Source organism: Macaca thibetana, chromosome 16 (assembly GCF_024542745.1).
Source record: "Macaca thibetana thibetana isolate TM-01 chromosome 16, ASM2454274v1, whole genome shotgun sequence".
Taxonomy (NCBI): Eukaryota; Metazoa; Chordata; class Mammalia; order Primates; family Cercopithecidae; genus Macaca; species Macaca thibetana.
In genome coordinates this window covers 13,757,710-13,784,258 of record NC_065593.1, presented here as the reverse complement: position 1 = coordinate 13,784,258, position 26,549 = coordinate 13,757,710, and the positions used below count along the sequence as shown (strand labels likewise).

Here is a 26,549-nt window from a genome sequence, read left to right as displayed (position 1 = left end):
CTGAGCAGCCCTGCCTAGCCTGTGCCGTGACTCAGGGTATAGGAGTGGCCCAACTCCCTCCATCAGCAAACTTGGGGGAGGGGAGAAGCAACAAGGCACAAGCCCCCCTCCTCTGGACCAGGAGGGAGAACCTGGGCCTGGGGAGTTTAGGAATGTCAGGAATTCCCAGAAGTAAGACCATCTTTGGGACAAGAGACAATGAGAAGTCAAGTGTGGAGGAACAGAAAACAAGAGCGGGGGGTCAGGGCAGGTCAGTCCTAGAGAAACAAAGGGACCAAACTGGGGACAAAGGCGGCACAGGAGCCAGAGAGCCATTTGGATTTTTTTATTCTCTTTTTAAATACTGTACAGTGAAAAATAAATACGCCTTCTCATCCACCAGACAAGGTTGGTCCCCTCCCCCGGGGGACCTTGTCACCCCCCTTCATACACACCCCTGGTTCTACTCCAAAACCTTCCCCGTGCCTCCCACCCACTTATCTCTTACTATCCCCGTCTTCCACAGTGATGAGGCCCCAGAAATGGGGGGTACAGGATGGGAGGAGGGATAGCAGGGGAGGCCCCCTGAACGGTCAAATCTGGGTGGGTCAAGGAGCACCCCCCACCAACAGGTGGAGAATGGGGGTGTTCAGAGAGAGATTGGGGCATTAGAGGATAAAGGCACATCCAGTCTGATGGGGAAGGAGAGAGGCTCCCCTTACCCTGGGGGTAGGGTGGACAAGAGGGAGGGGGTATGACCCTGTTACACACCCCTCCACTAGCTCCTGGAGGTTGGGGGGTACCCAAGCTGCTGTGCCACCCCCCTCCCCCCTAGATAAGAGCAGCTCCAGCGCAGGTCAGTTGGGCCTGTGAGGGCCATGGTGTTGGGCAGCAAGCGAGATGGAGAAGGGAGGGGTGCAGGCTGGAGGTTTTATGAAACCCCATTCACCATACTACCCAACTCCAAGGGGGCGGAGAGCTCCCCATTCTCCGAGGGGCCCTTAGGAAGCTTGCTGACAGAGTCACCCTGAGGGGAAAGTGGAAAAGAAAACAGACAAGCAAGAAGCGGTGAGTAGAAATTCAGGTGGGAGACATTTCTACCATCCAAGCCCTCCTGGCATTTGGTGATCCAGAGGTTGGTTCCCCCATGATCCAGTCTCTCTTACTTGGGATCCACAAAATGTGAACCACACTTTCCTCTCTATCCTATTCAAAGTTTACACTAGTCTAAACTCCACCAGACACCGCTGCCTCTGCAATTCAGTAAGAGATTTCTTTGTGAAATTTGTTGTGCCCTCTGCCCCAGAGTAACAACAAAAAAGGATGGGTAAATCACATCTTGCCTGCCTACCTTCTGTCCTGAAAGAGAGTCCTCTGAGGGTTTAGTGCGTTCCAGGGGTGGCCGCTGGCGGCTCTGAGACTCTGCTCGTGAGATATAGTCAGCCACAGTCACTGGGGAAGGCAGGAGATTAAGACTTTCAGATGGAATTCTGGTAGCCAGCCCAAGACACCCACTGAACCTGAACCCCTGATTTTCACAGGGTAGGAGGCATCCTATTCTCTCAGCTCTGAGGAAGGATTCTGGTGTCCAGAGTTGGCTGACCTGGCTGGCGGTCTCCACTGATAGAACCATCAGTCCGATTACCACGGTTACGGCGGCGGCGGCTGCGATTACGACGTTGAGGTCTTGATTCATCTTCTGTAGGGCAGGAAAAAACCAGAGTCACACATCTAACCTCTCACCCTCGATTCCTACCCATGTCTAACTTTCCAGACTCCAGGCACACCCTCACCCAGGCCATTCTCTGTCATGTTGGGCCCATCTGATTCCAGGCCTCCATCCATGACGGTCCTGTCTTCATCAGTGCGGCGGCGGCGGGAGCGGCGGCGCCTGGCACTTGCTGGGGGGGGTTCCCCAGGTTCTGAATCAACCGGGGGCTCTGGTTCAGATGTGTCCAATAGACTGTAGGGATTACTGTCTGGATCCTTCAGCACTGGTCAGAGGAAGAAGAGGAGAAGGTGGCATTCAGGTGCCCATCATCTTTTGTTTTGGCCCATATTCATGAACCCAGCTGTCTGGTACCTGAGCTAATAGATGAAGAATTATATCTCGAAGTGGGCCGGGGGGCAGGTGGGGGTCCCCTACCCCGGCCCCCAATCGGCCGCCTCCGGCTTTCTTCCCCTCGGGTTGGGGGATCCCTGTCGCCAGGCCCAGCTCGGTTGGGTTCCTCTCTCTTCTCTGACTCAGTCTCTGAAGCTGTAGACACATCTGAGCTGGGGCCTGAAGAACACAGTGGGATTTATTCACGGCCATTCGTCCTACCTCAGGATCCATCACATTCCCCAAAATGGAAGAATTCTCCCTCTCACTCACAAATCCCCCAGCCAATCAATCACTTCTTTATCATCTCCATCCCAGATTTCCCCAAACTTCCATCCACACCTCTGTCTCTACCCACAAGCCCTGCCACTCCCTGTCTCCTGTTCCCAAGCTGTCTCACCATAGGCAGGACCGCCTGTCCTCCGGCCACGGCCACGGCCCCCATAGCTGCCCCCATAGGTTCGAGTCGCATGGAGGGAGGAGGAGGAGCTCTCATCGGTGCTATATCCAGCCTTGTCACTGCCACCGCTGCCCCGCCCACTCCCAGGAGGGCGAAAGCCCAGCCCAATCTGCCGAAGCTGCTCATCAATTTGCAACCTCTCCAAGCGAAGCTGCTCTACCTCCTGGTTGGGTAAAAGACGGAAGAAGCAGCGAAAGGAGAAACAAGATCAGTGCCTTTCTTCATGCTTCTCCACCCTGACTGTCCCTCTATATCTAATCTATTAGGAATGCAAGGAGAAGGAAGACACTGGCTAAACAAGGAAAATTCTGGGACCCAACCCTATAGCCCCAAATTTCCACAAATGTTTTCTGTTCTACATGGAGAGACAAACAGAGCACCAAAATTCCTGAGTTGACCCCCACAGCAGTCTTAGTTCAAACCCTTTCCACACCCAGCTCTGTCCTCTCCCAGCCTGGGTACCTGCAGGTAGGAAAGGTGATACTCCAGCAAAGCCTGAGCATTGCTGATGTTCTCTCGGGTGCCAACAAAAATGAAGGGAACCATTCCCTGGAGAGCAGAGAGCAGAGACGATGGATCAGAAAGGAAAATGAAATGGAAGGATTAACCCCGCCCAGTGTCCTAGGGGAACCTGCCCAGTGGGATCATTCTGGGCTCTAAATCTACTAGGGTTAAACAAGTTTCCGTACTCCACCCTCTCAAAGGACAATCCCAGCCCTAAGAGGACAATCCCATTTACTTCTGGAAACCAATCTCTATGCCCACTTGCCCCGTACCCATACCTCCTCCCTGGGGTTCTTCTTGTCATTATCCCCTTCCACTCGAACCCTCACCACACCAGATTTATCCACAATCTCCTGGATCACTTTCCCGTTCTTTCCAATCACTTTGCCTGGAATAAGTAAAGGAGGAATTAAGCCTTTTTTTTTTTTTTTTTTAGGAAATAAGAATAAAGCTGATAAACCGTCTTCCAGCCTCATTTTCTTTATATGGATTCCATTTACTTCATTCTCCTGCTTCTAGTTTTCTGATGTGTTTTTACAGGACAAAATGTTACAATCCCTAGAAATTTATTCTTTCATTTTTATCACTCCCATTACAGACTGTTTCTCTGTCCTTGTGAAACTGAGAGTCCACAGGGAGGTGCCAATCCTGGATACAAGCTCAGAATCACTGTAGAGAATCTTGATTCTGACCTCTAACTGTATATACACGCCACCAACTCACCAACCAGGTTCCTGGGCACTTGCACTGAGTCCTCAGAAAACTCAAGGTAGCTTCGGGCCTGTCGGCAAGCCTCGGGAGTCTAAAGGAAGAACAGCGGGGAGTTGTTACTAAAACAGAAGACCAGCTGGGTGAGGTGGCTCGTGCCTGTAATCCCAGCACTTTAGGAGGCTGAGGCAGGCGGATAACTTGAGGTCAGGAGTTCAAGACTAGCCTGGGCGATGTGGTGAAACGCTATCTCTACTAAAAATACAAAAAATCAGCCAAGCATGGTGGCTCACGTCTGTCATCCCAGCTACTCAGGAGGCTGAGGCAGAAGAATTTCTTGAACCCAGGAGGTGGACATTGCAATAAGCTGAGATTATGTCACTACACTCCAGCCCGGGCAACAGAGTGAGTTAGACTCCGTCTCATAAAGAAATAAATTAAACAAATAAATAACTTAAAAAAAACAAAAAAAACAAAAAAACAGAGGACCTTGGCCAGCCACAGTGGCTCACACCTGTAATCTCAACAGTTTGGGAGGCTAAGGGAGGACTGCTTGAGGCCAGGAGTTAAAGACAAGCTTGGGCGACACAGATCTGGTCTATTTTTGTTATTTTTTGGTCTCACTCTATTGACTATATTGCCCAAGTTGGTTCAGTGGCACCATCATGGTGTATTGCAGCCTCGACTTTCTAGGCTCAAGTGATCCTCCTGCCTCAGCCTCCCAAGTAGCCAAGTAGCTGGGGCTACAGATGCATGCCACCATGCTCAGTTAACGTTTTTTGGTTTTCTTCGGGGGTAAAGACAGGGTCTATGTTGCCCAGGTTGGTCTCAAACTCCCAGGCTCAAGCGATCCTCCCCTCCATCTTCCCACTTCAGCCTCCCAAGTACCTGGGACTATAGGTACGCACCACCACTTCCAGCTAATTTTTAAATTTTTGTAGAGATTGGGTCTCACTATATTGCACAGGCTGGTCTCAAACTCCTAGGCTCAAGTGATCCTCCCACTTCAGCCTCCCAAGGTGCTGAGATTACAGGTGTGAGCCACTGTGCCCAGCCTGAGGCTTATTTTCTACTTCGGCCTCTCTTCCCTCTATCCACTAAGAGACCCAGAAGAAAGACATCCTTTGCTGACCTCCCCATAGATGCGGAAAGTGCAGGTCTCTTCACCCAGCTCAATGGCAGTCACCCCAGGTACTTTTCGGGCCTGCTGGATGTTGGCACCATGAGTCCCAATTGCCAGTCCCATCAGGTCCTCTCGCACTGTGAACTCCTCTTGGAAGGCTGCTGCCAACTGCTTGCTTGTCTGAAAGGAAAAGCCACTGTAGGAATCATGGTGGTAGAATCTCAGAACACAGTCCCAGGCACATGACCCTTAGCATAACTTCAATAAGGAAAACTATGTGATATTAACAGAAAGCTAGAACCACTCTGGAGTCCGCTGACCACCAGGACCTGTGTGGAAAGGTCAGGAACTTTTTGTTTTTCCTTTGAGACGGAGTTTCACTCTGTCGCCCAGGCTGGAGTGCAGTGGCGCGATCTCCGCGTCTCGAGTTCAACTGATTCTCATGCCTCAGCCTCCCAAGTAGCTGCGACTACAGGTGTCCACCACCACTCCTGGCTAATTTTTGTATTTTTAGTAGAGATGGGGTTTCACCATGTTGGCCAGGCTGGTCTCAAACTCCTGACCTCAGGTGATCCACCCGCCTCAGCCTCCCAAAGTGCTGGGATTACCCGTGTGAGCTACCATGCCTGGCCAAGGTCAAGAACTTTTAATTCCACCCCTACTTTCCAAATACCAATGGTTTGTCGGGGAGGAAAGGTAAAGAGGGTAGAGTTTGGACTGAGACCCACCGAAGTTCTGGATTTGGCCCTAAGAGTATCTATCCCTAACAGTATCTATCTGTGTGATCTTAAAACAAACACTGCCTCTTGTGTCATCTGCTAAGTGATTATATCCAACTTATCTTATTCTCAAGACTAGCAAGAGGATTAGACAAGGCTGGTGTGAAAGTACTTCTCACAAGGTACATGCAAGTGTAAGGAACTCTTACCTTAACCAAACGAATATCAACTCATGCCCATATAAAACCCAACAACTTAAGTAAAAAGTAAGGGGTAGGCTGTGAACGGTGGCTCACGCCTATAATCCCAGCACTTCGGAAGGCTGAGGCGGGCAGATCACGAGGTCAGGAGATTGCATGGTGAAACCCCGTCTCTATTAAAAATACAAAAATTAGCTGGGCTTGGTGGGGTGCGCCTATAATCCCAGCTACTTGGGAGGCTGAGGCAGGAGAATCGCTCGAACCAGGGAGTCAGAGGTTATAATGAGCCAAGATCATGCCACTGCACTCCAGCCTGGTGACAGATCAAGACTCCGTCTCCAAAAAAAAAAAAAAAAAGTGACGGGTTAAGAAAAACAGAAAATGTGCCTATAGAACACCAGGCTTTCACATCATTTCTCAATCAGTCTTTAGAGGAACCCTTGGGTTCAGGGGCAGGAAGACAGAAAGGTTTTAGAAGAGTGAATCCCATGTTGTAAGCGCCAAATAGAAATAATACCTGAAAGGAGACATTCCTTGATTGTAATACACTACTTCCCACTTCCAAGTTGGATAGGACTGAATTGTAGCAAGGATTTACACCAGGCAAGAAGAGAAAGTTGGGAAAAGAAACTAAGTTGAGTGTTCAAAATCACTACACTAGGAAGGGAGGGAAGTGATCTACAATGACTTATAAGAGTCTTCTAGATAAGCCTGCAGAACAGCTGGGTTTTCTTTTTTTTTTTTTGTCTTTTTATTGAGATGGGGTCTGTCACCCAGGTTGGAGTGCAGTGGCATGATCTCTGCTCATTGCAACTTCTGCCTCCCTTTTTTTGGTATTTTTAGTGGAGAAAGGGTTTCACCATGCTGGCCAGGCTGGTCTTGAACTCTGGACTTCGTGATCTGCCCACCTTGGCCTTCCAAAGTGCTGGGATTACAGGCCTGAGCCACCGCGCCCGGCCGCTTTCAGGTTTTTAGAGGCTTCACTACTAGGCATGACTGATTAAATCACTGATCCTCAGTGATTGCTTTAACCTTCGGCCCCTCTCCCCTCCCAGGAAGCTGGTGGGGGTGAAGCTGAAAGTTCCAACCCTCTAATCATGAAGCCACCTAGAGGGGCTAGCCATGAATCAACTCATCAGCATACAAAACACACATCACTGGAGATTCCAAGGATTTTACAAGTGGAATGCCAGGAGCCTGGTCAGGAGACCAAATAATGTATCTCTCAGTATCACGGAGCCTGTCAGTCCTACTGGTTTCACTTGTAAAATGTATCCTACGTAAAATTACTCTCTCTCTCTTCCTTTAGCACTCCAGTTCAAGTTTCTCACCTGGACTACTGTGCTCTGTTCCTGCTTCCGTTCTTGCCCCCCTTTCAATCTATCATTGAAACAGGAGTTTAAAACAAGGCACTTTTGGCCGGGCACGGTGGCTCACGCCTGTAATCCCAGCACTTCGGGAGGCCAAGGCAGGTGGATCACGAAGTCAGGAGATCGAGACCATCCTGGCTAACACAATGAAACCCCGTCTCTACTAAAAAAAAAAAAAATCAGGCGGGCGAGGTGGCCGGTGCCTGTAGTCCCAGCTTCTTGGGAGGCTGAGACAGGAGAATCAGTTGAACCTGGGAGGCGGAGCTTGCAGTGAGCGGAGATCGCACCGCTGCACTCCAGCCTGGGCGACAGTGCGAGACTCCATCTCCAAAAAAAAGACAAAACAGAAGGCACTGTGAACTCAATGGCTTCTCAGTATACACACAATAAAATCCCCCTCAGCCTACCGTACATGTCTTACATGATCTACTTGCTGTCTGACAAAATTTTGTATCCGTCTCCCTTTGCTCACTCTGTGCTAACTACACAGGTTACAGTGAGCTGAGATCGCACTACTGCACTCCTGCCTGGACAACAGAGCAAGACTCCATCTCAAAAAGTTTAAAAAATAAAATAAAATAGGCCAGTGTGATGGCTCATGCCTATAATCCCAGCACTTTGGGAGGCCAAGGCAAGTGGATCCCTTAAGGCCAGGGGTTCGTCACCAGCCTAGCCAACAGGGTGAAACTCCGTCTCTACTAAAAATACTAAAATTAGGGTTGTGTATAGTGGCTTATGCCTGTAATTCCAATACTTTGGGAGGCCAAGGCAGGTGGATCACCTGTGGTCAGGAGTTCAAAACCAGCCTAGGCAACATGGTGAAACACCGTCTCTACTAAAGAAACAAAAATTAGCCAAATGTGGGGGCGCATGTGCCTGTTATCTGAGCTACTCAGGAGGCCGAGGCACAAGAATCGCTTGAACCTAGGAGGCAGAGGTTGCAGGGAGCAGAGATTGCACCATTGCACTCCAGCCTGGGTGACAGAGGGAAACTCTGTCTCAAAAAAAAAAAAAAAGAAAGAAAGAATTAGCCAAGTATGGTGGCGTGCACTTCTAATCCCACCCACCCAAAGGCTGACGTGAGAGGATCACTTGATCCTGGCGGGTGGAGACTGCAGTGAGTTGAGATCCTGCCACTACATACACTCCAGCCTGGACAACAGACTGAGATTCCATCTCAAAACAAAAAACAAAAACAAAAAATAAAGTTTGTATTATCTGAAGGTAATAGTAAATTTTTCCTGCCAGTGCCCTGAGCAGGATCCCTGAAGAAGTCAAAGATTATCATGACCCAGCAATTGCACAGCCACAGAAAAAAGCCTCCCAAAAAGATCAATTCACTTGATAAATGGAAATGGGTATTCAAATACACACACCCTATTCACTTAGAATGTTATACTACCAAGGAAAGGGAATCTGACAATTACAGGATGTCAGAATTCAAAAAGATCTCATAGAAATACTCTAGTCAGGCTAGGCGTGGTGGCTCACACCTGTAATCCCAACACTTTGGGAGGTTGAGGCCAGCGGATCACTTGAGGTCCATAGTTCGAGATCAGCCTGGCCAACATGGTGAAACCCCATCTCTACTAAAAAAGACAAAAATTAGCCAGGTGTGATGGCACACACCTGTAATCCCAGCTACTCGGGAGGATGAAGCAGGAGAATTGCTTCAATCTGGGAGTTGGAGGTTGCAGTAAGCCAAGATAGTGCCACTGCACTCCAGCCTGGGCGACAGAGACGCTATCTCAAAAAACAAACAAACAAAAAAACAACAAAAAAAGAAATATCCTTTTTTTTTTTTCTGAGATGCAGTTTACTCTTGTTGCCCAAGAGTAATCTCGGCTCACTGCAAGTTCCACCTCCTGGGTTCATGCCGCCCTGCTGCCTCAGCTCCCCAAGTAGCTGGGACTACAGGCGGCCGCCACCACGCCCGGCTAATTTTTGTTAGGCTAATTTTTGTATTTTTAGTAGAGATGGGGTTTCACCATGTTGGCCAGGCTGGTCTTGAACTCCCAACCTCAGGTGATCCACCCTCCTCAGCCTCCCAAAGTGTCGCGATTAGAGGCGTGGGCCACCGCGCCCAGCCATATCTTTTTTTTTTTTTGAGACAGAGTTTTACTCGTCCCCCAGGCTGGAGTGCAATGGCACAATCTTGGCTCACTGCAACCTCTACTTCCCAGATTCAAGCAATTCTCTTGCCTCAGTCTCACGAGTAGCTGAAATTACAGCCGTGTGCCACCACGCCCACCTGAATTTTGTCTTTTTAGTAAAGATGGGGTTTCACCATGTTGACCAGCCTGGTCTCGACTCCCAACCTCAGGTGGTCTGCCTGCGTCAGCCCCCCCAAAGTACTGAAGTGCTGGGATTACAGGCGTGAGCCACTGCGCCCACCCTAAAAAAGAAATATACTAGTATAGGCTGGGTGTGGTGGCTCACACCTGTAATCCTAGCACTTTGGGAGGTACAGGCAAGTGGATCTCTTGAGTCTAGAAGTTCAAGACCAGGGCCGGGCACAGTGGCTCACGTCTGTAATCCCAGCACTTTGGGAGGCCAAGGCAGATGGATCATGAAGTTAGGAGTTTGAGACCGGCCTAGCCAACATAGTGAAACCCCGTCACTACTAAAAATACAAAAATTAGCCGGGTGTGGTGGCACACAACTGTAGTCCCAGCTACTTGGGAGGCTGAGGCAGGAGAATTGCTTGAACCCGGAAGGCGGACGTTGCAGTGAGCTGAGACCAGGCCATTGCACTACAGCCTGGGTGACAAAGTGAGACTCCATCTCAAAAAAAAAAAAAACCATTCAGCCCAGCATGGTGTCTCACGCCTGTAATCCCAACACTCTGGGAGGCCAAGGCAGGTGGATCACGAAGTCAGGAGATCGAGACCATCCTGGCTAACATGGTGAAACCCCGTCTCTACTAAAAAAACATACAAAAAAATTAGCCGGGCGTGGTGGCGGCCGCCTGTAGTCCCAGCTACTCGGGGAGCTGAGGCAGCAGAACGGCATGAACCCAGGAGATGGAGCTTGCACTCCATCTCCATCCAGCCGAGATCACGCCACTGCACTCCAGCCTGGGCAACAGAGCGAGACCCTGTCTCAAAAAAAAAAAAAAAAACAACACAAAAATACGTTCAAGACCAGCCTGGGCAATATGGCAAAACCACATCTCTATTAAAAATACAAAAAATTGGCCAGGCACAGTGGCTCACGCATGTAATCCCAGCACTTTGGGAGGTGGTAGATCACTTGAGGTCAGGAGTTCGAGCCTAGCCAACATAGTGAAACCCCAACTCTACTAAAAATACGAAAACTAGCTGGACATGGTGATGGGCTCCTATAATCCCAGCTACTCCGGCGACTGAGGAGGGAGAATTGCTTGAACCCAGGAGGCAGAGGTTGCAGTGAGCCGAGATCATGCCACTGCACTCCAGCCTGAGCGACACAGCAAGACTATGTTTCAAAAAAAAAAAAATTAGGCTGGGTACAGTGGCCCACGCCTGTAATCCCAGCACTTTGGGAGGCCGAGGCAGGTGGATCACCTGAGGTCAGGAGTTCAAGACCAGCCTGGCCAACATGGTGAAACCTCATCTCTACTAAAAATAAAAACATTAGCTGGGTGTGGTGGTAGGCGCCAGTAATCCCAGCTACTTGGGAGGCTGAGGCAGGAGAATTGCTAGAATCTGGGAGGTGGAGGTTGCAGTGAGCCAAGACTGCATCACTCCATTCCAGCCTGTGCAACAGAGCAAGACTCCATCCAAAAAAAAAAAAAAAAAAAATTAGTTGAGCATGGTGGCACACGCAAGTAATTCCAGCTACTGAGGAGGGTGAGGTAGGAGAAACACCAGAACCTGGGGAGTCAAGGCTGCAGTGAGCCATGTTACTCCAACTTGGGCAATGGGAGTGAGACCCTGTCTCAAAAAAGAAAAGAAAAAACGAGGCTGGGCGCAGTGGCTCATGCCTGCAATGCCAGCACTTTGGGAGACCGAGTTAGGCAGATCATCTGAGGTTAGGAGTTCGAGACCAGCCTGGTCAACATGGTGAAATCCTGTCTCCACTAAAAAACACAAAAATTAGCCAGGCGTGGTGGTACATGCCTGTAACCTCAGCTACTCAGGAGGCTGAGGCAGCAGAATGGCTTGAACCCAGGAGGTGGAGGTTGCAGTGAGCCGAAGTTGTGCCATTGCACTCCAGCCTGGGCAACAAGAGAGAAACTCCCTCTTGAAAAAAAAAACAAAAAAGAATAAAAGAAATGTTCTAGTTTACCTATTAAGTTGTGAGAATGAACAAATAGAAAAAATATTTTAAATATAAAATTTAAAAAAAGAAACACTCTAGCCTACCGACCTCACTGGCACAGATGAAGATAAATCTCAGCGTAATGAAATTATTTGCCAAAAGACAATTATTTGACAAGACTTAGCATTCCAAGTCCAGTGGTATGCCCAGTGTCCAAATGGTTCTCAAATATATCCTGCAAAGTCGTTTGGTTTCCACAGGTGATTTGGGGGTGTTGGTGGAGGTAAGAGCCATGTCCACTTTCCACTTTTAGACAGAGCTGCTCTGACTATTTCATGCATTGTGGTTCCAAGTAACATTTAACTTCATCAAAAAGGGTGCCATCGGCTAGGTGTGGTGGCTCACGCCTGTAATCCCAGCACTTTGGGAGGCCGAGATGGGTGGATCACATGAGGTCAGGAGTTCGAGACCAGCTTGGGCAACATGGCAAAATCCCATCTCCACTAATACAAAACTGAGCCGGGTGTGGTGGCGCATGCCTGTAATCCCAGCTACTCAGAAGGGTGAGGCATGAGAATTGCTTAAACACAGGAGGTGGGGGTTGCAGTGAGCCGAGATCATGTCACTGCACTCCAGCCTAGGTGACAGAGCGAGACTGTCTCGAAAAAATTTTAAAAACATTGGTTAAAAGAAATCTGAAAATAATTGTACTATACCATGATAGAGCTCTGTCATCTGGAGGAGTCTGAGATAAAATAATAGCTGAACCAGGTTTAGTTGCCCAGAAAAAGCCTTAGTCTTTGTTCTGTAAATACAAGAGCATGGATGGAGGACAGGGTAGGAAGGGAGGAAGACAGTATCTTCAGCAGGAGGAAAAGGAGCTAAAAGTTACCTCTAGGTGCTTGGTAGCTTCTTCATTTCGGGACATAAGTAGCAGTTTGGTGCGCAGGCTTCGGAAATGCATATCACCCAGCAGAGATGCTCGCTTCACAGGGGCTTCTGTGGTTGACTGTGAGGAAACCGGTGGGAAAGTCATTAAAACTGGCTTGGAATAAACACTGAGGGAGAGCCAGGGACTAGAAATCAGGATGCCTAAATCTCGGGAAAAGGGTTGAGAAATGAAGCTAGCAGGCTGGGCGCAGTGGCTCATGCCTGTAATCCCAGCACTTTGGGAGGCCGAGGCAGGAGGATCACGAGGTCAAGAGTTCGAGACCAGACTGGCCAAGAGGGTGAGACCCTGTATCTACTAAAAATACAAAAATTAGCCAGGCATGGTGGTGCACGCCTATAATTCCAGCTACTCCAGAGGCTGAGGCAGTAGAATCGCTTGAACCCAGGAGTCGGAGGTTGCAGTGAGTCGAGACTGTGCCACTGCATTCTAGCCTGGTGACAGAGCAATACTCCATCTCCAAAAAAAAAAAAGAAATGACGCTAGGAAGGAGGAGACTCACTGTCAGTCCCACAAAGGCTGACTATCCGGGTACTGAAGGACAATGGTTTAGAGAGAAAGCAAAGAGCAAGCATAAGGTGAGAGCTACATACTCTATTTCTGAAAGTCCAAGTATCAAGAGAGGGTCTCCAACCCAGATGGCAACATGATTATCGGGTTTAAAAAAAAAGGTCAGAGGCCACGCATGGTAGCTCATGCCTGTAATCCCAGAACTTTGAGAGGCTGAGGTGGGTGGATCATGAGGTCAGGAGTTCAAGACCAGCCTGACCAATATGGTGAAACCTTGTTTCTACTAAAAATACAAAAATTAGCTGGGCATGTTGGGTGCGGTAGCTTATGCCTGTAATCCAAGAACTTGGGAGGCCGAGACGGGTGGATCACAAGATCAGGAGTTCAAGACCAGCCTGGCCAAGATGGTGAAACCCTGTCTCTACTAAAAATACAAAAAAAAAATTAGCCAGACGAGGTGGCAGGTGCCTGTAATCCCAGCTACTCAGGAGGCTGAGGCAGGAGAATCGCTTCAACTTGGAGGGCGGAGGTTGCAGTGAGCCAAGATCACACCTTTGCACTCCAGCCTGGGCGACAGAGTGAGATTCCACCTCAAAAAAAAAAAAAAATTAGCCAGGCGTGGTGACGCACACCTGTAATCCCAGCTACTCGGGAGACTGAGGCAGGAGAATTGCTTGAACCCTGGAGGTGGAGGTTGCAGTGAGCCGAGATTGTGCCATTGTTCTCCAGCCTGGGCAACAAGAGTGAGACTCCGTCTCAAAAAAAAGAAAAAAAAAGGTGGACTACCTGGGCCTGTAGGAGTCAGGAGCAACACAGTCCTCTATGACAAATAAATATAAGCACATTTAAGCCCTTTCCTTTCTGCAAAGGGGTTAAAAGGGGAAAAAGAAAAAATGTTCAAAGGGCTTATGTGAAATTCAGGCAGAATAAACTCACCAGAATGAAGAGTTCACTGTTTGTGATGTTGAGAAAGATGCAGTTGGCTCCCAGCGCTTTCTTGAACTCTTTATGGACGTTTTCATTGGAGCAGCTGCAGAGGAAAAAAGTACTCAGAGGGCAGAATACAGAGAGTACAGTGAAGAGCTCTGGGGAGGCCAGGCATGGTGGTTTGCACCTGTAATCCTAGCACTCTGGGAGGCTAGGGCAAGATGATCACTTGAGGTCAGGAGTTCAAGATTAGCATGGGCAACATAGTGAGACCCTGTCTCTATTTAAAAAAAAAAAATCAGAGGAGCAGGGCTGAGTGCATAAGAAAATAAGAGGGACCACAGTTAAAGAACAAGGATGGGAAAATAAACAGAGTGTCTTCTTAGCAAGAAGGGCTCTAGAGGGCCAGGGGAACAACAGAGAAAACTGCAAAGTGGGAGTGATGCCTGGAAGAAATAAAGCCAGAGATTAGGGCTGTAAAGAGGGCCCTCATTCCCACCATCCTTAACACTCACGCTTCTCTCAGATCCTCGGGCACAGCCATGGTAACCTTGAAGAAGCTGCCTTTGGTTGCAAGGGGATTGGGATTAACTGGCCGAAGTCGCTCCAGGGTAACAATTTCATTGTAGGTGGCATCACAGGCAGCATATTCAATAACATAGAACTGGCATATGGTAAAAAAGGAGAAGTTGTGGATGACCTGAGCAACTTTCTAAGAATAAAATATTTGTTTCAGTAGTTCTCCAAAGGCATTCCCAGTCACTCACATCTCCCTTCATCATCCGCACCCGGGCCAGCCACCAGCCACAAGGTTCCTGTTCATTGGCTCGAGAATAAACCTAAAGAAAAGTAGAGAATCAAAGAGATATTGAAGACCACCCAAAAGTATCAAGAAAGGGATGAGGAGGCCAGGCATGGTGGGGCTCACACCTGTAATCTCAGTGCTTTGGGAGGCTGAGGCAAAAGGAATGCTTATGCCCAGGAGTTCAAGACCAGCTTAGGCAACGTAAACAATAGAATAACCATTAAGATATTTGGGGCTACTGGGCACAGTGGCTCACGCCTATAATCCCAGCACTTTGGGAGGCCAAGGTAGGAGGATCTCTTGAGCACAGGAGTTCTCAAGAATGGTCTGGGCAACGGCGACATAGTGAGACCCCATCTCCACCAAAAAAAGAAAAACAAAAAAACAAGAGGCCAAGCATAGTGGCTTATGCCCATAATCCCAGCACTTTGGCTGAGGTGGGCTTATCACCTGAGGTCAGGAATTCAAGACCAGCCTGGCCAACACAGTAGAACCCCACCTCTACTAAAAATACAAAAATTAGCCAGGTGTGGTGGCACATGCCTGTACTTCCAGCTACTCAGGAGGCTGAGGCAGGAGAATCGCTTGAACCTGGGAGGCAGAGGTTGCAGTGAGCTGAGATCATAGCACTGCACTCCAGCCTAGGTGATAGAGCAAGACACTGTCTCAAAAAGAAAACAAAAAAGAGGCAGTTGTGGTGGTGCACGCCTGCAGTCCTAACTACTCAGGAGGCCGAGGTGGGAGGATCACTTGAGCCTGGGAGGTTGAGCCTGAGCAGTGAGCAGTGAGCTATGATTGCACCACTGCACTTCAGCACGGGCAACAGAATGAAAACTTGTCTCAAAAAAAAAAAACAACCCAACAAGATATTTGGGATGGCCAGGCGTGGTGGTTCACGCCTGTAATCCCAGCACTTTGGGAGGCCAACGCAGGCAGATCACAAGGTCAGGAGTTCAAGACCAGCCTGGCCAACAGAGTGAAACCCCATCTCTACTAAAAACACAAAAATTGGCCAGGCGCGGTTGCTCACGCCTGTAATCCCAGCACTTTGGGAGGCCGAGATGGGCGGATCACAAGGTCAGGAGATCGAGACCATCCTGGCTAACCCCGTGAAACCCCGTCTCTACTAAAAAATACAAAAAACTAGCCAGGCGAGGTGGCGGGCGCCTGCAGTCCCAGCTACTCGGGAGGCTGAGGCAGGAGAATGGCGTAAACCTGGGAGGCGGAGCTTGCAGTGAGCTGAGATCCGGCCACTGCACTCCAGCCTGGGTGACAGAGCGAGACTCCGTCTCAAAAAAAAAAAAAAAGAAAAAGACTAGCCTGGCCAACATGGTAAAACCTCGTCTCTGCAAAAATACAAAAATTAGCCAGGCATGATGGCAAGTGCCTGTAATCCCAGCTACTTGGGGGGCTGAGGTGGAAGAATTGCTTGAAACCGAGAGGTGGAGGTTGTAGTAAGCCAAGATTGCACCACTGCACTCCAGCCTGGGCAACAGAGCGAGACTCCATCTGAAAAAAAAAAAAAAGCCGGGCACGGTGGCTCAAGCCTGTAATCCCAGCACTTTGGGAGGCCGAGACAGGCGGACCATGAGGTCAGGAGATCGAGACCATCCTGGCTAACACGGTAAAACCCCGTCTCTACTAAAAAGTGCAAAAAACTAGCCGGGCGAGGTGGCGGGCGCCTGTAGTCCCAGCTACTCGGGAGGCTGAGGCAGGAGAATCGCTTGAACCCGGGAGGCGGAGCTTGCAGTGAGCTGAGATCCGGCCACCGCACTCCAGCCTGGGCGACAGAGCAAGACTCCATCTCAAAAAAAAAAAAAAAATCAGCGCACACTGGATTTTAGATGCTGTTACCACAAATGGAAGGCAAATCCCCTGAAACTGGGGATGTCCCTCAGAGTTTGGCTGATCATAACAGTGATGAAAGGAGAACTGTTGCATTTTACATTTCCACAGGCATGTAGCCTATGGAAATGACTTAGTGGCTGGATATGGTTTAGTTGGGGAGGAAGGAATATGAACCAACCAGAGAAAAGCCTAGAATCCTGGGAAAACGTGACATTTAGAAAGGGTGTACTCCACAGCCCTTACCTCCACTTCATCCCCTTCTGTGATCTCCTTATTATAGTCAGCTGGAGGTGGTAGTCGGACATCTCCAAAAGGAATTTGTCTCTCACTCTGCCAGCTGTAAGAGAAACAAGAATATGAAAAAGCTACTCTGACTGATATGGTTGCCCATTTCTTTACAAAAGGGTTATTGCCTCGGCTGGGCGATTCCCACCTATCTGGATAATCAGAGGCTAACCCCCAGGTCCTGCTCCATAGTGGTGCCATCCATCTCTTTCTAGACTCTAAATACTGGGCCAAACGCCCCCGCCCTCACCAAATTCTCAGCCCTTTCCTCTCCTGGGATCCATGTAAGTTCCCCACCCAAACCCTCAGGTCTCCCCACCTATTACATGCCTCATAGGACTCAGCCGCCCCCTCTTCTCCACTCTCCTTCTAGGACCTAGTATGCTGGATTCTCTATTCCCAAGGTCTTACTTGTTTTCAAAGAAGATGGTGACAGAGTCTTCATGGACATCCTTCACAAAGCCCTAGAATGGATTTTAGAAAAAAGTAAAAAATATAAAATGACCTTTTACTTCCACCTTAGCCACCAAGGGAATAGAGACACCACAAACCCTTAAACTTGAGTTTTAGATAGGGACACAAGTGGTGTAATGAGAGAGCCTGAAAGGCTGCACTGGGGAAAGAATATGGGCAGTCAGACAGAGAAAGGAAATTATATTGTCATGGAGAGGTGTATGTACCACCTGCATCAGAACAGCCTGGAAACCGGTGATCTACTCAGGCTCCCACAGGGGCCTCCCTATCTGTCTGCCTCCTGTTGTGCTGAGCAGCCTGCCAGAGTTCAATTAAAATACCAACAACATTCAGCAAGGCTAAGAATATCCCATGAGACAGTGTGAGGCTGTCCTGGAACACCTAGAGGACATGAGGATCTGTCAAGAGAGAGAAAGGCCTACCTCCGCAATACAGCAAGAGATCTGAGCAGACTCGCTGCCCTGATGCATGGGTCCTAAGACAATAATCAGAACACTAGACAAGTTCAAAATTGTGATGAACACAATTTACAGAAGGAAAAATTAAGACTTAAAATACATCAGAGTTTTTTAATACTAGAATTGAATCTAGAATGACACTGAAAATTTATAAAGGATAACAAAATGTATGGAAGACTCCAAACTTGATATCATGACAAGAGGAACAGGGACGACTGAACAGCTGATCCATCTCCTGTGGTCTATGTCCTCACTAAGGAGGCCAAAGCCATGAGTTCACCCCTGCGCTCCCAATTTTTCTACCTTCCCCCTATTTGTCACATACAATTAGGGATTTCTAATTTTGAAAAAGGTCTAGCTTATGAATTTATTATTTTATCAACTGTGCTTTTGGTTTCATATCTAAGAAATCTTTGCCCAGGCCAGGCACAGTGGCTCACACCTGTAATCCCAGCACTTTGGGAGACAAGGCAGGCCGATCATCTGAGGTCAGGAGTTCGAGACCAGCCTGGCCAACATGGTGAAACCCCATCTCTACTAAAAATACAAAACTTATGCCAGGCGCGGTGGCTCAAGCCTGTAATCCCAGCACTTTGGGAGGCCGAGACGGGCGGATCACGAGGTCAGGAGATCGAGACCATCCTGGCTAACACGGTGAAACCCCGTCTCTACTAAAAATACAAGAAAATTAGCTGGGCGAGGTGGCAGGCGCCTGTAGTCCCAGCTACTCGGGAGGCTGAGGCAGGAGAATGGCGTGAACCCGGGTGGGGTGGAGCTTGCAGTGAGCCGAGATCCGGCCACTGCACTCCAGCCTGGGGCACAGAGCAAGACTCCGTCTCAAAAAAAAAAAAAAAAATACAAAACTTAGCCAGGCATGGTAGTGCATGCCTGTAATCCCAGCTACTTGGGAGGCTGAGGAAAGAGAATCACCTGAACCTGAGAGTCAGAGGTTGCAGTGAGCCAAGATCGTGCTATTGCACTCCAGGCTGGGCGACAAGAGCAAAACTCCATCTCAAAAAAAAGAAAAAAGAAATCTTTGCCTAATCCAAGGCCACAAAGGTTTTCCCTTATGTCTTCTTAAACTTTTAGTTTTTTGTTTTACATTTACATCTATACTCCTTTATTTTTAGACAGAGTCTCACTCTGTCACCCAGGCTAGAGTGCAATGGCACAATCTCTTGGCCCACTGCAACATCCACCCCCTGGGTTCAAGCAATTCTCCTGCCTCAGCCTCTCGAATAGCTAAGGTTACAGGCAACCGCCACCATACCAGGCTAATTTTTCATATTTTTAGTAGATATGGGGTTTTACCATGTTGGCCAGGCTCGTCTCGAACTCCTGACCTCAGTTGATCCACCCGCCTCGGCCTCCCAAAGCTGGGATTACAGATGTGAGCCACTGTGCCTAGCCCTATAATCCATTTTGAATTAAGTTTTACATATAAAGTGAGGTATTGATCAACGTTTTTTAAATTTTTTAATTTTTATTTATTTTTTTTGAGACAGAGTTTTGCTCTTGTTGCCCAGGCTGGAGTGCAATGGTGCAATTTTGGCTCACCGCAACCTCCGCCTCCCAGGTTCAAGCAATTCTGCCTCAGCCTCCCAAGTAGCTGGGATTACAGGCATGTGCCACCATGCTCAGCTAATTTTGTATTTTTAGTAGAGACAGGGTTTCTCCATGTTGGTCAGACTGGTCTCAAACTCCCGACCTGATCCACCCGCCTCAGCCTCCCAAAGTGCTGGGATTACAGGTATGAACCATTGTGCCTGGCCTCTTTTTTTAAAACATATTTTTATTTATTTATTTATTTATTTTTTTTTTTGAGACGGAGTCTCGCTGTGTCGCCCAGGCTGGAGTGCAGTGGCCGGATTTCAGCTCACTGCAAGTTCCGCCTCCCGGGTTTACGCCACTCTCCTGCCTCCCCCTCCCAAATAGCTGGGACTACAGGCATCCGCCACCTTGCCCGGCTAGTTTTTTGTCCCGGCTAGTTTTTTGTACTTTTTAGTAGAGATGGGGTTTCACCATGTTAGCCAGGATGGTCTCGATCTCCTGACCTCGTGATCCACCCGTCTTGGCTTCCCAAAGTGCTGGGATTACAGGCTTGAGCCTAAAACATATTTTTAAATAAAAAAATTTTTTTAATAGAGACAGGGTTTTGCTGTGTTGCCCAGGCTGGTCTTAAACTCCTGGATCAAGCAACACACCCGCCTTAGCCTCCAAGAATGTTGGGATTACAGGCGTGACCACTGTGCCCAGCCCATTTTTTACCTACAGATATCTTGTTCCAGCACTGCTTGTTGAAAAGACAAACAGTTCTTTCTGGCCGGGAGTGGTAGCTCATGCCTGTAATCCCAACACTGGGAGGCCAAGGCTGGCAGATCAGCTGAGGCCAGGAGTTTGAGATCAGTCTGGCCAATATGGCAAAACCCCATAGCTGCTACTACTACTACTACTACTGCTGCTACTACTACTACTACTACTACTACTAATAATAATAATAATAATAAATAAATTAGCCAGGCGTGGTGGCACATGGCTGTAACCTCAGCTATTCAGGGTGGCTGAGGCATGAAAATCACTTGAAGCCAGGAGGCAGAGGCTGAAGTCAGTCAAGATCATGCCATCACACTGCAGCCTAGACAACAGAGCAAAACTCTGCCTTTAAAAAAAAAAAGAAAGAAAAAAAGAAAAGACTATCCTTTCTCAGCTGAATTGAACTGCCTTTTCATTTCTGTCAAAAATCAGGAAGGGCAATTTAATGTATAATGACAGAAAGAAGATTGGTAGTTGATGGAGGACTTTTGGGAGTGACAGAAATGTTCATTCTTTTGATTGCAGTGATGGTTTCAGTTATATATATGTCAAAACTTAACAAATGGCACACTTTAAATATGTCTACCTTGTTGTATGTCAGTTTCACCTCAATAAATATGTTTTTTAAAAAAATTAGCCTGGACAACACAGGGAGACCCCATCTCTGCAAAAAATTTAAAAATTAGCAGGGTATGATGGCTTGTGCCTGTAGTCCCAGCTATTCAGGAGGCTGAGGTGGGAGGATCACTTGAGCCAGGGAGGTCAAGGCTGTAGTGAGCTGTGATCACACCACTGCAGTCCACAGCTTGGGCAACAGAGCAAGACCCTGACTCAAAAAAAAATAAAAATAATAAAAAAATAAAAGAAGTAGAGGTTTCAAAAGGCTAATACACAAGAACTATTCATGAGCTTTGCTGCAAGGGACAAAGGCTAAGCTTAGAAAACACCAAAAATGCCCTTGGCAAATGCACAGCTCCCACCTCAAAGAACTAATCAATCATAAACACTTACCAGATTGCTATTTCCTTACGATGGGAAAATCTAAGCCTGCATTTCGCTCTTCATACAAGCCACCTTTCTCGTCTTTAGGGATATGTCTTGCTACAGAGGCTGCAGTCAGTCAAGACCATTCTTGACTGAATGTTCTTTCTTAGAGCCTTACTACTGCCCAAGGCTTTAATTACTACTGGTATTTCCTGGCCTCTTTTTTACCCATGCTTTCTCTTTCTCTGACATTCTCTTCTCCAGAAATGTTTTTTCTACTCTTCATTCAGATTTTTTTCCTTTTTCAAAAAAAGAACCTGAGTTATAAACATATTCATTCAGGTTTAATGCCAACTCCTACTGTTCTGCATTCAAGTCTTCTGAGGCACTTTTACTTCTACTTGCCTGGGTCCCTCTTCCCTTTTCGGTTCTTCCCTTAGCTCCTGCTCAGGTGTCCTCCCTCCTCCCACAACCACTAATATTTTAACCATTCCCTCTTCTTTTCCCTGTAATCCCAACACTGGGAGGCTGAGGCCGGCAGATCAGCTGAGGTCAGGCGTTCGAGACCAGTCTGGCCAATATGGCAAAACCCCATCGCTACAACAACAACAACAAAAACAACTATATATACATACATACACACACACACACACACACACACACACACACACACACACACAAAATATAAATTAGCCAGGCATGGTGGCACATGGCTATAATCTCAGCTATTCAGGGTGGCTGAGGCGAGTATCACTTGAAGCCAAGAGGCAGAGGCTGTAGGGTCATCTGGATTTCTAGAATTATTCCGACCGGCCTCTTCAGCTGACTTTATCCAATTCTTTACCCAAAATGTCTACTCCAAGTCTCAGAAGTAGTTTATCAAGGCAGAAGTTACACTGACAGAAAGAAGTGGAAAAGAGACAGATGACAATCACTAACCTACTGCTTTTGTGAAGAGATTTCTACTCCTAGATATATTCACAAAGGCTATGCCTATGGTGTAATCCAATTATCCTCCACCATGTTAGGCTTGGCACCAGGGTGAGTAGCAATATTACCCTAGTTTTTCCAGCTACCATGACTTCCAAGGCAGAAATGCAAAGCTCAGAATGGAGTAATCTCTCACATCACTCGGTAGTTCAACCAAATCTCACTCAACCTTATACTTCCAGAGCCTCTTTCCTTCAATTAAGTCTCCAAAACTAGCTCTGTCCCCAACTTCATATTCCAATCCTGTCTCTGCTCCTAAATTCCACCCATTCATCCCATACCAGTTTTGTTCTCCAAGGGTATCAGTGGTGGAAAGTGAGCCCCAAGTCCTGCTCAGTCTATGCTCATTGTGAAAATAAGCAGGGGAAGGCAAAAACAGGTGGGTGGAATGTGTTAGGGAGCCACCTAGATCCAGAGGATGACTAGATTCAGTGGCCATAGCATCACCTGGCTTTGGCTTCTGGAGCCTGGCACCAAGCCAACAGAGCAAGAGCGAGCCCCAGGTTCCTAGGTACTTTGGTTTCCTCAAATTAGAAGATGTAAAATGGGTCCCCACTTTGACTGTTGTCTAGTTCTAGACTCCCAAAGCAAAGGAGGGGGTTCTAGGAGAAGAGCAGGAACAGTCTGAGTAAAAACCAAGTACTGAAGCTGAGGATGCCACGTTGATTAAGAAAGGAATGGGGATTAGGATATCCAGGTGAGGTTCGGAGTAGGATGATTGCACCCTGGAAGGTGAATACTTCATTTGGGAGAGTACAACTTAAAGAATAAAATACATTAGATCATTGAGTACGTCTTAAGCATGATGACTGAGGTTTCAAGCTCACGTGTGATGTGTGCCTCCCTCAAACCTTGTTACAGATGCCAGTCTAACATGAAAAAAAAAAACAGAAAAAAAGAGTAAGTTCTGACAAACTTAATGTTGGGATAGCTACAAAATAACTTAGATCCCAGATCTAACATTTTATCCTTTAAGAAAACTAACTGATGGGAGGGCATGGTGGTTCACACCTGTAATCCCAGCACTTGGGAGGCCAAGGCGGGCTAATCACTTGAGGTCAGGAGTCAGAAATCAGCCTGACCAACGTGGCAAAACCCCGTCTCTACTGAAAATACAAAAATTAGCCAGGCATGGTGTTGCACACCTGTAATCCCAGCTACTCTGGAGGCTGAGGCAGGAGAATCGCTTGAACCCGGGAGGCGGAGGCTGCAGTGAGATGACATCATGCCACTGTACCCCAGCCTGGATGACAAAAGGAGACCCTGTCTCAAATTAAAAAAAAAAAAAAAAGAAGAGAAAGAAAAGAAAACTGACAACAGGGCCCAATTCTGAGAGAGGAGAAAGGGACCTTCCCAATGTACATTTCCAGAAGCAGTGTAAATACTCCCTGACCCATCCCAAGTTTGCTGAGTCATGAATATTAAATCAGCAGCAAGGTCAAAACGGATAAGTATCTATAGGGTACTGAGAGTGGAAGATTAGCCTGAATTTAGGGATTTGTGGTTTTTAACTCAGGAACGGGGCAGAAAATGCTAACCTGCCCAGATCCACATTACCACATTACCTGGCTTTCAGCTCAACCCCAGACTCTACTCTCTGAATCAGAGTATCCTGGTCCCCATGTACTCAAGTCTATCATTGCCCACAGCGCACAGGAGAAAGGGAAAAGATTCAGAGAGACTTTCTGCTGGACACTTATATGTAGAACAGAAAACGTGTCCCTTCCCAGCCATCTCATACAGTTCATTTGAACTGGATACCAATCTTTCCCAGCTGTGCAGGGCTCCTGTGCTTCCTAGAACAAAGCAAACATCATATCTTGATCTTGGACTCAACTTAAGAATGACTTTTCTTGGAACTCAGAATTTTGGGGTGGTAAGGACCCAGATGAAGGAAAAGATACCGAGGGAAACAGGGAGGGCCACTTTAGGAAGCGTATTTCAACAAAGGTAGTGCAAGTTTGGGGAAAAGGATATGAGAGACAAATGTGCTCTATCAAAAGCAGAAAGGAATTAGAGACTTTTGCCAAAAAAAACAGAAATGCTATGGAGGCAGGCTAGAAGAAAAAGTCCCAAGAGTTAGGCAAGTATGCAGAAAATGACAAAAGAGATCAGCAGGGAGCTTCCTTCAGCTAGACAGGGAATTAGGTGATCCCTGGGGATTACACAGGAATACAGAAGTATTAGGAGAAAAAGCCAAAAACTTGAATTGAGACAGTAAGTTAGACATGGGTACCCAAAGTCACCGCACAGAAAGAAATCTGATGAGGGAAGTAAGGCAAAAATGGGTAAGTATGAAGAGTAAGTAAAAAATGACTACAATGGCGCGGTGGCTCACGCCTGTAATCCCAGCACTTTGGGAGGCTGAGGCGGGCGGATCACAAGGTCAGGAGATTAAGACCATCCTGGCTAACACGGTGAAACCTCGTCTCTACTAAAAATACAAAAAACTAGCCGGGCGTGGTGGTGTGTGCCTGTAGTCACAGCTACTCAGGAGGCTGAGACAGGAGAATGGCATAAACCTGGGAGGCGGAGCTTGCAGTGAGCCCAGATCGTGCCACTGCACTCCAGCCTGGGTGACAGAGCCAGACTCCGTCTCAAAAAAAAAAAAAAGACTACAATGAACTTAGCAACTGAAGTAGAGGCAGAAACCACCCAAGGGAAATTACAAGACCCTCTACAGTTACAGAAAATATGACTTAGGGAAGAAGTCAAAGAAAGACACTTCCAAGGGCATGAGAAACTAGAGAGCGCTACTGTGGGGGGGAAAGGCCTGAGGGGAACAGAAGGAAAGGGGGAAGGGGGATCTACTCTTAACAAGTAATGCCATGGGAAGGTATCTCTTCTACAGCTCCCCAAGGTGAAATCAAAGAATGAGACAGAAATCAGGAGAGTCTCTGGGACAATTCCAGGCATCAAATCCAAAAGAGGTTCAGAATAGCAACAGTCAAAGAAAAACTCTTGGGAGGCAAGAAAGGGTTCTCTCTGGCTTAATCCAAATGGGAAAAAAATGTCCTAGAAAATGGATTCAGAGCAGATAAGGAAGGTGGTATTATAAGGAGTTCTAAGGAACCAAATCCTGGGCAAAGGGGGAGGTCAAATAAGGAAAGGTCTTTGAAAGATGATCACTTCTTCCAAAAAAGGTTGTCAGATTCCCGAACTGGGATAGTTGGCCAAGAGTCTTCAAGAAGTGGAAATCTTAAGAAAAACAGAAGGGAACCCCATGAGCTTCCTTTTAGAGATCCTTTTAGAGATCATGACTATGAAGCTCACATGCCTCAAGACGAAGAAACTCTAAGAATGACCTGAAGGTATCTGAGGTCTAAGTGAGACCTCAAATCCATTCTGAGTAGAATGGTAGACCAGTGGGCCTTGAGATCAAGGTGTGGTGGGGTGAAAGACTTGCGAAAGATGCCACCTTATGGCTGGCTGAGAAGCAACTTGACTGATCCAACCCAGGGTTCCTGAGGTCAAAGATGCCAAACGTCGTAAATGGATCTGACCATTTCTCCTTGGCTTGGGAACCGGAATATAAGCTGAAAGTGGGGTGAGTGTTCCAGAGTCAGTAGGCAGAGGCCTCTCTGAGGAAGATGAAAGGATCCGATATGGGACAGAGGGGGCCTTCCCAAGGGGACCGTGCAGAAGAAAGACAATTCTCCATGTGCCTGGACCGTGGGGAAGATGTGATTAAGGTCTAAGGTATGTCTTCCATCAGACAACGGAAACAGTCAATTAGAAGCTGGGTAAAGGGGTCTCTCCTGGGGAGCGGGGAGCGCAAAGCCAGGGACAATAATGGCCTGAAGTTCATTCTCCCTGAGATGGGGGTAGAAGCAGGTGCATTAAAGGGGTCAAAAATAAAAGGAACAGGTTCACTCCAAGAGGTTTCTCAGGGAAGGCTGCGGGTGGGAGCAAGGGTCTAAGATTCTAAGGGCCAGGACTCAGCTCCAGAAGCTCGATCCCGCCCCACGCGTTCCTGCTCCGGCCGGGGGAGGGGGCTAAGGACCGGCGTCCCCAGTAGGCGCGCCGTCTCACCTTGTAGAAGGCCCCGTTGGAGCCGCGCACCTCGACGGGCAGTCCCGGCTCCACATCCCCCCCAGAGGCCAGGCCGCCCATGGCGCCGCCACCGCCTCCGACTCCCCCGGCGGCGGCTGCAGCAGCAGTCTGAGTGCGGGCCGGGCCAGGCCCCCGGCGTCTCCCCGGAGGAGGAGCCGGAGGGGGAGCCGCGGGGGGCGGGAGCCGGGCCGGCCCCACGGCGGCCCTGCCACAGCCAACGAGCAGGGGGCCGGGGCCGGGCCGCTCCCCGTCCGCCGCCGCCGCCTTGGTCTCCGCCACCGTGAGGGAAACGGCCGCCGCCGCCGCTGCCTTCGTCACCTCAGCTTCCGCCTGCCGCCGCCCCCGCTGCTGCCTCAGTCCCGGGACCCGCTGCTGCCGCTGCCGCTCCACAGCCTCCACCTCCCCCTGCCACCGCCTCCTACTGCGCAGGCGCACCGGGCACCCGCCCGCTGCGCGCGGGGCCCCGAGGGCCACGGCGCAGGCGTCAAGGTTAGAGCCCCAGCTAGCGCTAGCCAGCGCATCGGGGCTTCCACATTCCCTTTCACTC

The 26,549-nt window shown here is 48.4% G+C and overlaps 2 protein-coding genes and 1 pseudogene across 2 annotated transcripts in view; 2 read left to right on the top strand and 1 right to left on the bottom strand.

Annotated features, from left to right (window-relative positions):
• WRAP53 (WD repeat containing antisense to TP53) overlaps positions 1-26,549 on the top strand; it is a 121,282-nt gene that overhangs the window by 2,062 nt on the left and 92,671 nt on the right. The window lies entirely within an intron of this gene.
• FXR2 (FMR1 autosomal homolog 2) lies at positions 311-26,549 on the bottom strand. Its single transcript, XM_050765313.1, has 17 exons — positions 25,982-26,549; positions 17,142-17,194; positions 16,689-16,782; positions 14,560-14,631; positions 14,308-14,456; positions 13,802-13,895; positions 12,299-12,415; positions 4,885-5,055; positions 3,768-3,846; positions 3,323-3,432; positions 3,003-3,089; positions 2,481-2,703; positions 2,063-2,260; positions 1,773-1,973; positions 1,583-1,678; positions 1,331-1,431; positions 311-1,006 (listed from the first exon to the last, which is right to left on the bottom strand). The coding sequence occupies exons 1-17, from the start codon at positions 26,060-26,062 to the stop codon at positions 911-913; spliced, it is 2,022 nt and encodes a 673-aa protein (XP_050621270.1). The 5' UTR covers positions 26,063-26,549; the 3' UTR covers positions 311-910.
• LOC126940076 (uncharacterized) lies at positions 22,731-22,824 on the top strand (annotated as a pseudogene).